Below are 13,213 nucleotides of genomic sequence, written 5' to 3' on the forward strand. Positions count from 1 at the left end.
ACTATGGTCTGCCATTTTAACAACTGTTACACATATATTCATAAGCCAAAAAAGTACAGTGAATACATAAAGTCATTTAGTGAATCCAACTAATGCCAGTAACAGAGAAAATTTTAATATTCTGTTTCTATTCGATTAAAAGTAAAACTAGTTACCCATTTTAAATATATAAAGAATAAGATCACTTGTAACTGAACGCCTCTATGTATTTAACTTTTGCAATCCATGTTTCGTTCAGTCATGCATTGTCTTTTTTTTTATTGAAATATGACAATTAGTTATACTATAATTATTGAGCATTTGACCATATTGAATATTCTAATCTTAAGGACAAACTCATCATAAAATATGATACAGCTGTACCTTAGTTTCATTCTATGATTTAAATTTAATTATTTATAATTATGAAGACCCTCCCATATTTTGACAGTAAAACTTTCAAGTCTTTTTATATGTTTTTTGTATCAAATTGTTAATGAAAATCTCAAGTTCTATAGCTATTTTATTAAATATCATTACATATGTCTTGGTTTCGTTAATGAACAAAAAATGACTAATCAGTTTACATCCATGACGTGCAGATTATAATTAAATATTTAAGTGAAGGATGTGATTTAAACATTTATCATTGTTACTTATAGCTGATATCAAATTTTAACATCAAACTTTGTATCAAGATAAACTTTATAATAGAATAAATTGTATAATATTAAATAGAAAATTCTATGATTTATGATGTGATCATTCAACTTAAATGTTTAATTTAGATCCAAGATTAAAACATCACTGTTTTTAAAACATATTCAATGAGATTAATAAATAATTCAAATGCCAAATTATTAAAGTGAAAGCTTCTTGTAAATCATTAGAAGTTTATTGGAAATTTATATATAGAATACTTTTATTGACATAAATTGACATTAAAAGTATTTTTCTTTGAAGTTTTAGGTTGATTTATAGTACTTCTTTTGTTCATTCAACCTTAGACCATACAAGTTACATTTCAGCCCTTAGCTGGTTTTTATAAGTTCATCATTTTACCAGGATGGGAGAAAAATGAAAAATGCCAGCATGTGATGATAGTGTTTGGAATGTTGAGTGAATCTTTTAAAGTTTAAATTAAAATATTTATATCAATTACTACCCATTTTCAATCAAATTTAGTTCCAGTCATTTATTTTGTTACTGTAATTGGGCCTTATCTATGCAATCATGAAAGGCTTTACCCCTGTTTGGCTTATTAAATTTAGCAAGCTAGGAATTTTCCATATGGTCCATTTATTGCAGGTTTATTTGCCAGAAGGAAATTCACCCAGGGTGAAAAAAATAGTTAATTAATGCTGATTTTATTGAATAAGGTATTTATCTTCTCCCTATTTTATGACTGTGTCAAGGAAACCACAAAAATATTCTTCAATTCATCAGACCTTAAAACACATATTCTCTGTAATAATAACTTAAGATTAAAACTTTACTCTTGATAATATTTGTATTCGGTTTACTTTAATTTACTAAATTTAACTTGGTTTAAAAGACATAAATAGTTTTACCAGACAAAAAAACATCAGTAAGATCTTGATTTCATTTTGCACTTAGACCCAATTTTTTTGCACACCTGGCCTAAACATAGGACTATAAAGGAAATACATACAAATGTCTTCTTTAAGAGAACCACTTCATGGAATGACACCAAACATGGCATGAATTTTTTTTATGAGGTGCTGATCAAATGTTGTTACTTTAAAGCTGATCCATTATCCAAGATGGCCACCAACAGGGGACTTAGTTTAGAATAGGACCCTTAGGGAAAGACATTCAAATGTCTTCTTTTAGAGAACTACTGAATGGACTTTAACCAAACATGGCATGGATGTTCCTTATGAGTTGCTGACCAAGTGTTGCTACTTTGAAGCTGATTCATCATCTAAGATGGCTGTCAGCAGTGGACTTACTTTACATAGGACCCTAAGGGAAATACATACAAATGTCTTCTTTTAGAGAACCACTAAATGGATTTAAACCAAACATGACATGGATGTTCCTTATGAGGTGCTGACAAAGTGTTGTTACTTTGAAGCCCATCCCTCATCCAAGAAGATTTCAGACAGCTCGACAAAGGGATAATGTTTCAGTGCAGCGATGTGGCATTAGCTAACTTCTTAAAAAAAAAAGGTTTTTAGAAGGTGTAAGACCTGAATGCTTCATACTTTGAATATCGATGCCTTATGTTACCAAAATTCCGTCTGTCACATTTTAATTGACCTTGACCTTATTTGATGGTTCAGTGACTACTTAAAATAAAATAAAAATAAATTTTGTAATGTAAGCTTCTCTCTTTATATGAGTAATTGGATACCTAAATGTTATATGTGCTTACCTTGCAAGGTCCTTGTGCACATCAGACAGATTTCACTTGACCTCAACCTCATTTCATGGATCAGTGAATAAGGTTAAGTTTTGGTGGTAAAGTCCATATCTCAGATACTATAAGCAATAGGTCTAGTACATTTGTTGTAGGGAAGGATTGTAAGGTGTACATGTCCTACTGACAGGTGTCATCTGACATTGACCTCATCTTCATGGTTCAGTGGTTATAGTTAAGTTTTTGTGTTTTGGTCTGTTTTTTTCATACTTAATGCAATAGGTCTACTATAGTTGGTGTATTGAAGGATTGTTTGGTATACATGTACAACTGGTAGATGTTATAAAATCTGACCTTGACCTCATTTTCATGGTTCAGGGGTCAAAGTTAAATTTTGATATGTGGTCTTTTTTTCTAATTTGATATTTGGTGTATGAAATATTTTATGATGATCATGTAAATCTTGCAGGTTTATTGTGACCTTCACTTCATTTTCACGGTTCTTGCACAGTTTTTATTTTTTGTGGTATCTGTTATGAATTTTATCTATTTTTACATGATTTCCAAAACCAAAGAAGAGTCAGGTGAGCGACACCGGCTCTTGAGAGCCTCTAGTTACTCTTGTATGCTTAGTAAAGAAATTAATAACAATAGAGTGAAAAGTTAGGAGAAGTACACTTTTGTTCATGGAATAACATCAATGCATTATAGAAATAAAAAACAAAGTTTTAATAAATAATTCATTTGATTTGAACAGAAGAAGACCTTTTGGTGAAATCTGTATCAGTTATAGGTAATCTAGCATGTTTTGTCTCCCCTTATATACAAGTACATCAGTTATAGGTAATGTAGCATGTTTTGTTTTCCCTATAGGTAATGTAGCATGTTTTTGTTTCCTCTTATATACAAGTACACCAGTTATAGGTAATCTAGCATGTTTTGTTTCCATCAGTTATAGGTAATCTAGCATGTTGTGTTTTCCCTATAGGTAATCTAGCATGTTTTTGTTTCCATTTATATACAAGTTCATCAGTAAAAGGTACTGTAAATTCAGAAATTATTGTGATGTTTTTATAATTGTGAAAAATGTGACTGGGTTATAATTGCAATAAATTAAAGTTTATTGAATGAAGTCTAAGATTAACATGTGCAATATCTAGGATGTGTTAAATAATCAGGATAAACTAATCACTTGTTGATGGCCTTCTTCCCCTTTGATGTGAAATAACATGGGAAGTTAAATTTGTAAGCACTCTTGAACCAGGAACTTCTATACTAACTAACTTAGTGTAGAAAGTCCCTGCTCAAATCTACAATCCTCATCAGGGTTCAATGAAATTTATATCAAAGATTTTTCATTAGCAATGTCTCAGATGTGTTTGAAGATCTGAATTGATGGAATATTTTTGGCATATAATTTAGATATAGATATTTATCAATGGTACTCATACCACATCATTTTATATCTATGTACACAAAAATAAGTATTAGCATGGTTCAAATGTTTTTATGTGAGTTATGCCCTTGGAAATGTAAACTACTAATCTTTGGTCTAAGAAGTTCATCTATAGCAATCACTAGCCTGTCAACTCTGAGGCCTGAGTTTGAACCCCACATTGGCTGGTGTGTTCAAGTCTGATGTTCATTTATAGCAATCACTAGCCTGTCAACTCTGAGGCCTGAGTTTGTACCACACATTGGCTGGTGTGTTCAAGTCTGATGTTTATGTATAGCAATCACTAGCCTGTCAACTCTGAGGCCTGAGTTTGAACCCCACATTGGCTGGTGTGTTCAAGTCTGATGTTCATCTATAGCAATCACTAGCCTGTCAACTCTGAGGCCTGAGTTTGAATCCCCACATTGGCTGGTGTGTTCAAGTCTGATGTTCATTTATAGCAATCACTAGCCTGTCAACTCTGAGGCCTGAGTTTGAACCCCCACATTGGCTGGTGTGTTCAAGTCTGATGTTCATTTATAGCAATCACTAGCCTGTCAACTCTGAGGCCTGAGATTGTACCACACATTGGCTGGTGTGTTCAAGTCTGATGTTTATGTATAGCAATCACTAGCCTGTCAACTCTGAGGCCTGAGTTTGAACCCCCACATTGGCTGGTGTGTTCAAGTCTGATGTTCATTTATAGCAATCACTAGCCTGTCAACTCTGAGGCCTGAGTTTGAACCCCCACATTGGCTGGTGTGTTCAAGTCTGATGTTCATTTATAGCAATCACTAGCCTGTCAACTCTGAGGCCTTAGTTTGAACCCCCACATTTGCTGGTGTGTTCAAGTCTGATGTTCATTTATAGCAATCACTAGCCTGTCAACTCTGAGGCCTGAGTTTGAACCCCACATTGGCTGGTGTGTTCAAGTCTGATGTTCATCTATAGCAATCACTAGCCTGTCAACTCTGAGGCCTGAGTATAATTGAACCCTACATTGGCTGGTGTGTTCAAGTCTGATATTGAATGTCTAGGGTAGTCAGTTTTCCTACCTTAGGTTGGTTGTTCTCTCTGGGCACTCTTGTTTCCTCAATGAACACACACCCCTATTTCCCAATACACACAATATAGCCAAGAGTGTTGCAAATAGATTAACACCAACAATTAATCAGTTAAGTACTCTCACAGCTTTAAATCTTATTTGATAAATTATAAGGGTGATTAGCCAATGATAAACTACTAGGTATCACCATTGTCTAAACGATTTAAACCTCCATGGGTAATCTTGGACATCAGCATATAAATCAACTGAAAACAAAATCACTTGAAAACAGCTAACGTTGGCATGAAGCACTTGCAGATTCTGAAAGCTAGTTTATCTGATACATATAAAGCATCTTCTTTAGAACCACTGAACTAATTAAATTAAAAACTTGTTAGATATATTCCTATGGAAGTCCATAAATGTTGTAGATTTAAAATTAGATTTAGATTTAGCTGGTGGAGGTCTACGTTTACTTGAAACCTTATGGGAAATTACATATTGTTTTTTCTTTTCAAAAACATACCAAGTGAAATGCCAAAAAAAACTTGTAGAAATGTTTTTCTGAAGGAAATGTATTACTAAGTGTTGATACTTGGGTTTTAAATGAAAATCCAAAATGGCTTATTGGGGCCATATAAGAGAGTTCCATTGGTTTGAAATGCCAAGAGTTTTTTTTCAAGAACTATTGAACCACTGCAAGTGAACCAAACTTGCCAGATGTTTCTGTGAAGATCCTTAACAAATGTTGTAACTTTTATGTTGTCATGACAGGAAATTCAATATGGCCTCCAACAACGTTTACATTGAAACCCTTTGGAAAAATACATTTTGCTTATATTCCAAAACAGATTTCATGCCATCTTTTTTGTTGTATTTTTAGTAGTTTTAAACTTTAATTTTGATTACTGTATAAGACATGAAATCTTTCTATTTCTTTTGATCAATTTTAGCAGTAATACCATATGTTCTTTTGGACAATATATTTAACACAAAGAATTTTTTACAAGTGATAAATTTATGTAAAATAAAGACATTACATTTCTTTGAATATCAATGAAGACGAAATTATTATTTTTTCAAACTTAACCTATCCATAAATATGTTTGTTTGAAGTTAGGTCATCATTTAAGGTCTATTTTATACTAATGTAAATAATCGCAGGTACCAAATCAAATCAAGAATATTGTTACTCACTTGATGTATATTTCATACAGACATATGGCATTTAAAATTCAACTATATTATTATAATTTAAAATTTTGTAATCAATTAATATCTTCAGCTGAACTTGAAGTAAAACGAGGGACACTGTCTCGCCTACAAAAACATGAAGAAAAGAGACAACAAAGGGAGATAACAGCAGCTGCAGCTAAAGCTGAACTTGAGTCAAAAACAAAAGTTCCAGAAAAAGATGATGATGTTTCCAGTGAGGTCTCCTCAGAAGATTTGGAGGAGTATATGGACTCAGTATTCCAGGTTGTTAAAAGAGGTAAGATCTTGGAACTTTCTCCTCAGAAGATTTGGAGGAGTATATGGACTCAGTATTTCAGTTTGTTAAAAGAGGTAAGATCTGGGTACTTGCTCCTCAGAAGATTTTGAGAAGTATATGGACTCAGTATTTCAGTTTGTTAAAAGAGGTAAGATCTGGGTACTTGCTCCTCAGAAGATTTTGAGAAGTATATGGACTCAGTATTTCAGTTTGTTAAAAGAGGTAAGATCTGGGTACTTGCTCCTCAGAAGATTTTGAGAAGTATATGGACTCAGTATTTCAGTTTGTTAAAAGAGGTAAGATCTGGGTACTTGCTCCTCAGAAGATTTTGAGAAGTATATGGACTCAGTATTTCAGTTTGTTAAAAGAGGTAAGATCTGGGTACTTACTCCTCAAAAGATTTTGAGAAGTATATGGACTTAGTATTTCAGGTTGTTAAAAGAGGTAAGATCACATAACTGAACTGAGAGCAAAAGTTCACATACTGGTATTTATATATTAAAACAATCTAGGATGATTCAAATTATATATCTAACCATGATACAAAAACTCAGAAAAACAAAGATTATGAAATTGAATTCAATTTTGAATGTAAAAGACAGATTAGTTTGTCGAATAAAAAAAGAAATTGTGGTACATGTATGACTGAAAACGATTCAATTCTCCACAAGAGACCAACTGACACAAAAATTAACAACTATAGGTCACCTTGTTAGATGGAATCATAATTAGTTGTACATTTCCATCTGTCTTTGACCTCATTTTAATTGATCACTGAGAATAGCTGTGGTAAAATTGTTACCTAGAAAACTTGTCAACATAAAATTTGATCATGATCAGTAAAGTAGCGAGCTATATGCAAGATTTGTATTATGCAGAGAAAAATGAATTGAAACACATTTGATTTTAGGACCAGAATGACCAAACATCAAATGCCAAATTGTGCCTTTACAAAGCCTTTTGGTATTAGCACCCAGTATGAGTTTGATTCAAAATTTTTTACCTAGAAAACCCTTTCTGAAGAGGACCACATTTTAGTTGTACTGCTTAGCACTTGTAGTTGGATCATGAAAACCGTAGTTGAGCTTCCTTACTATGGTTCTTTAATATCTATCTTTTGAATTGGTGTAAAGTGTAAATGCATGTGGAACAGGTAAATCAAACCTTTACCTAATTTTTATTTTAAGGTTGATTTATCCATATTCTAAAGTACTAAGTAATTTCAGGTGAGATTTTATATTTTGATTATTCCCCTATTTGACTTAGATATTTGTACTTTAATTGAATTCTACAGAGTAGATGGTTGTGGTTAGGTTTGTGGTTTTGGTGCAGTACCATCATCGACTCAGGGAATAATTGTATTAAACATGTTTAAGTAGATGGATAGAAGTTGGTGATTATATGGAGATACAAAGACAAACGATTATTAAAGGACTAGGCTCTGTCTTGAAGGCTGTACTTTCACTTATGATGGTGTTTTTTAAAAAAAATTGTGACTTGGTTGGAGAGTTGTCTCATTGGCACTCATACCACACCTTCTTATACATTGTATCTATATATTAAGCAAATATTCACATTCACTACAAAAATATATGATTTTTGTCTCACCTGTCTCATTGAAGTTTTAAAAGCGATACTAATGGGTGCTGTTTCTGACAGTGTTTGTGGCAGTGGTGGTATCGTCAATTATATAATACATTGTAATTTGGTACGTTTAAGGGGTTCCACTAGTGTCAGAACATTAGTATTTGGTATGCAGTTGTAAGGCAATGGTATATCTCATTACCATGATTTTTTATCCCCGCCCCTCAGTCTTGTCTATTGAATATGGAAATTTTGCTAAGTCTACATGTTAAAGTTCATGATTATGCCAGTTTATGATGAACCAACAATGATAAGTATTGAAATGTTTTTAGAAACGCATGAAGAAATTTTTTAATTTCACATTGGCCCAAAATTATTTTGTTAAGTCAGTTTTGAATAAACTTTTCAATGATATGATACATTAAATCTTTTAGAAAAAACAAGATCCTCATCATATTGGAAAAAACTGAGACCATTAATTAACCAAGCGAGGCTACAAGATATAGAGAGAACACAGCAACAAGTCAAGGCAAGGAAAGCTTGGAAAGAAAGAGGAAAGAAAGAAAAACTAGAAAAAGAGTCAAAAAAGAAGAGGAAGACCACAGAAAAGTATGTTGATCGTATTATTCTGATCCACACTTTTTCCCATTTATATTTATACATCACACATGTATACTTTGTCCAACAACATGATATTTTTGATAAAATTTATATAAAAAATTGTCTGTTTATAAAATACTATTTTAGTAATACATCAACTATACTTAGTCTATGGATTAAAATTGCAAGAAGAGTTCATCTGACCTTGACTGCATTTTCATGGATCAATGATAATGTAAGAATTATGTGATTACTTGTAGAAGAGCCTTGATTTATATTCATGACTCGAAGAAGCAAAAAATCAATTATGATTAGTTATGCAGGCAATTTACTTCTGTGTGACCACTTTGTAACATATAAGAATATCATCAGATTGAATTATTTATTAGATAGGCATTCCAGTCACTTTTAAGTTATTACTGAAATGTTGCTTTATATATAAAAACAATTCTTTTGCAAGACCACATTTTGATATAACTCTGTATATACTAACAGCTGAATTTACCCTGCTTATAGTTGATTCTGTAACTTTTCTGGTAGTCCTCGTTAGCATATTTTTAATTTTTTTTTAATATTAATATTTGGATTATGTAAAGTCTTTTTCAGTTGGTTTATGTAATTGTCTTAATAACAAATTTAAATTTAGATTTTTGGATCTATAAATTGACATATTCAGGCAATTTAGTTTTGATCGCTAAAATTTTAGCCCATAAAAGTACAAAAAAATGACATAAGTTCTGATTAGACAATATGAGAACATTGTATGATCATGTGAAGTACAATTATGTAAGATTTTAGTTGTTAATTGATGTTCATTATAAAATGACTTTCCTTGTTCTTTATTTGATCGTTTCCTATTGTGGTTAAACACATGTTATTTTGAGAAACAGGTGTGGACTATATTGGAAATATTTTGTACCTGTCACATGAATTTTGCATCCATTTCGATGAAGCGAATATTTTGAAAATGATTGATTGGTTGGTTTTCTGCTGTCAGGAACAAATCAAATTCAAGACAGGTTTTTTTTTGAATTTTTAGAATAATTTGAAAGTGAAATTATTTAAACAAATTATTATGTCTGTGGTTAAACTAAATGTTTTCTTTTATAACTTCATCAATATTGACTAGACAGACTTAACTTCATGTCTTCTGATTTATGTAGAAAATATGTTTCCTTGTTATTCAAAATACATTTTGTCAAAACATATTAATGATAAATCATGATGCAAATAGGAAAACCAATAAAACAATCAAAACTCTAATTATAATTAAATAATAATTTGTATTTCTTTTTTTGAAAATTGATTTTATCATTGTGTGTGGTTTCACAAAATACAGTTATTAAATCAGTTGTCAATAAGATGATGGCTAAATGATATGTTTCTTTCAAATAACAAAATGAAGATACATAGTCTTATTTCTGATTTTGAAAATATTAAGGTGTTTCTGTTTGCTAGAAATCATTTTTTAACTTACCTTGCCCATAGAATCAGTAACTAACCTTCTCATGTAGCCAGGATCTGACCTTGCCTCTAGAGTCAGTTACTATTCTTGCCAATAGAGCTAGTAACTAACCTTGTGTTCAGTCAGTAACTTACCTTGTGTGTTCAGTCAATAACTTACCTTGTGTGTTCAGTCAATAACTAACCATGTGTGTTCAGTCAGTAACTAACCTTGCCCATAGAGTCAGTAACTAACCTTCTCATGTAGCCAGGATCTGACCTTGCCTTCAGAGTCAGTTACTATTCTTGCCAATAGAGCTAGTAACTAACCTTGTGTTCAGTCAGTAACTAACCTTGTGTTCAGTCAGGAACTAACCTTGCCCATGGAGCTGGTAACTAACCTTGCCCATAGAGTCAGTAACTAACCTTCTCATGTAGCCAGGATCTGACCTTGCCTTTAGAGTCAGTTACTATTCTTGCCAATAGAGCTAGTAACTAACCTTGTGTTCAGTCAATAACTAACCTTGCCCATAGAGTCAGTAACTAACCTTCCCATAAGATGATGGAAAGGCAGCTATAATAAATTATAGGTTATGCTAAGCTAGAGGATTCTGGTGACCTAAAGCTTTCTCTTGTCTATCTGCATTGTCTGTCAACAATTTTCTATGTAGACAAAAACTCCAAAAGTAGGGTAAAACAGCTATAACAGTTGTTATACATGAGATGACGATCAGAATTGTCTTGCCTGTGATGAAATTCACAGAATGCAAGATGTAGGGGTTAGACCGTTGGTTTTCCTGTTCCACTAATAATTTTGGGGCCCTTTATAGCTTGTTGTTTAGTGTTTACCTCATTCTAATTGAAGGGAATTATTTCAGATTTAGTCTGCAGCACCATAATGTTGAATTGTTGAGAAAAGCAATTATTATATTAGCTGTCCAGTTACTTCCTGTTTACTGGTAGTTTGAAATTTAACAGTACTTATTGTACAAGGAAAATTTTCTGTTTCTTTAGCAGTTCCAATCTGAGTACAACCCTTTACTATTGTTATTTTTGTTCAGGTTCATAAATGAGTAAAAATATTTAGTATGACTTTTTTCTCAGAAGCAGTTTACTTTATATTTTAGTACATTTGTACCTGACCAAATGAGAAATGGTGACACAGAGAAGAAAACAGATGAAACAGCATTTGACATTAGAACTGATTTAATACAAGCAAGAGACATACTGGTAATGTATTTATTCATTAAACATACCAATTCACTTTCTCCAAGAAGATTTTTTGACTTTCAATGAAAGGTCTCAGGGTATTATAATAACATTTACTTACTTAACATGTCATAAAACAAAAATTCCACAAAATTTTGTTAGGGAAATGGGGGAGAGTGCAACTAGTTAGGTGCAATGTGACTTAAAATTGTAAAATATACTCTTAAAACTTGGATTGAATCAAGATTATGTATAATGCATAGATACTTAGTGAGCAATGTAGGATTACCAGAACTGATTTGATGAAAAAGAAAAAAAGTATAATGTTATATTTCATTACACATAATCACTATATACAAAAAACACCACTTTGATTGTCATTATTCCATCTTTAAAAGTCACAGTTTATTCGGTGAATTTTGTACACAAAAATCTTGAAAAGTTGAGATCTTTTATTGAATATATCATCAATTTATTTAGGGTAAATCAATGCCAAGTATGAAGTTAGAGTGGAGACAAATGGAAGATACTGATGATAAAACACCTAGACCTTTTGAGATGCCAAGATACATGGGTATTGTGAAAAGTGTCAAACGAGTTAGGAGGTTACAGGTAAATTAGTGATTAATGTGTTTTTGTCAAGCCTGCAACTTTTGTTGCAGAAAGCTTGACATAGGGATAGTGATCCAGCGGCGGCAGCAGCGGCGTCAGCTCACTTTTTAAAAGCTATATATTTTAGAAGGTTGAAGACCTGGATGCTTCTTACTTTGTATATAGATGCCTCATGTTACAAAGATTCTGTCAGTCACATGTCGAATGTCCTTGACCGCATTTTCATGTTTCAGTGACCACTTGAAAAAAAAAATCATAATTTTTGGTATATTGAATTCTCTCTTATTATAAGTAATAGGATAACTATTTTTGGTATGTGCGTAGCTTGCAAGGTCCTCATGCCGGTCAGACAGTTTTCACGTGACCTCAACCTCATGTCATGGATCAGTGAACAAGGTTAAGTTTTGATGGTCAAGTCCATATCTCAGATACTATAAGCAATAGGGCTAGTATATTCGGTGTATGGAAGGACTGTAAGGTGTACATGTCCAACTGGCAGGTGTCATCTGACATTGACCTCATCTTCATGGTTCAGTGGTTATAGTTAAGTTTTTGTGTTTTGGTCTGTTTTTTTCATACTTAATGCAATAGGTATACTATATTTTTTGTATGGAATGATTGTAAGGTGTACATTTCTAGCGGGCAGATGTCATCTGACCTTGACCTCATTTTAATGGTTGAGTGGTCAAAGTTAAGTTTTTGAGTTTTGGTCTTTTTATCTTATACTATATGCCATAGGTCAACTATGTTTGGTGTATGGAAATATTTTATGATCTATATGTTAGTCGCACAGGTTTTATTTGACCTCAACCTCATTTTCACAGTTCATTGCTCAGTGTTTAGTTTTTGTGTTTTGGTTTATTTTTCTTAAACTATAAGTAACTTTATTTGTTGTATGGAAGCATTGTTAGCTGTACATGTCTGCCTGGCATGGGTCATCTGACCTTGACCTCATTTTCATGGTTCATTGGTCTTTGTGTAGTTATCTTGGTTAATGTTAAGTTTATGTGACAGTTTTTAAGAAAGCTTTATACTTAGGACTATCAACATAAGATCAATAATTAGTAAAGAAGGCGAGACATTTCAGTGTGTGCACTCTTGTATTTACACTTTCAGAAAAATGAAAACAAATAAAATTAAATATATCTATTAATTCTGTGAAATAACATGGCCACTGTAATTAACTAAAACTAGCAATACAGTTGTCATACAACTTGGGTAATATTGAAATGTATTGAATATGGCAAAGGTTGTTTTATCTTCTAACTAATTAAACATAGAATTTTATATTGCTCTTTGTTGATTGTCTGTTTCTGAAGCTGCATAAGATTGGTATGACCACTCAAGGTCACATCCAATGTAAAAATCAGATATGACATCATAAGTTATGTTCTTCAGTTATGTCTTGTGATAATGATATATGAAGGTGAG

The 13,213-nt window shown here is 32.3% G+C and overlaps 1 protein-coding gene across 17 annotated transcripts in view; it reads left to right on the forward strand.

Moving 5' to 3' along the window:
* The window catches only part of LOC134710319 (uncharacterized), a 104,588-nt gene that overhangs the window by 25,162 nt on the left and 66,213 nt on the right, over positions 1-13,213 (forward strand). For 10 of the 17 annotated variants that reach the window (XM_063570627.1, XM_063570634.1, XM_063570630.1 and 7 more), the window contains 5 exons: positions 3,120-3,155; positions 6,128-6,334; positions 8,353-8,527; positions 11,089-11,191; positions 11,651-11,782. In XM_063570627.1, coding sequence (XP_063426697.1) covers positions 3,120-3,155; positions 6,128-6,334; positions 8,353-8,527; positions 11,089-11,191; positions 11,651-11,782 — 653 coding nt within the window. The remainder of the gene's footprint in view (positions 1-3,119; positions 3,156-6,127; positions 6,335-8,352; positions 8,528-11,088; positions 11,192-11,650; positions 11,783-13,213) is intronic. The other 7 variants (XM_063570629.1, XM_063570636.1, XM_063570635.1 and 4 more) reach the window with 1 other exon arrangement.

This window comes from Mytilus trossulus, chromosome 3 (genome assembly GCF_036588685.1).
Source record: "Mytilus trossulus isolate FHL-02 chromosome 3, PNRI_Mtr1.1.1.hap1, whole genome shotgun sequence".
Taxonomy (NCBI): domain Eukaryota; kingdom Metazoa; phylum Mollusca; class Bivalvia; order Mytilida; family Mytilidae; genus Mytilus; species Mytilus trossulus.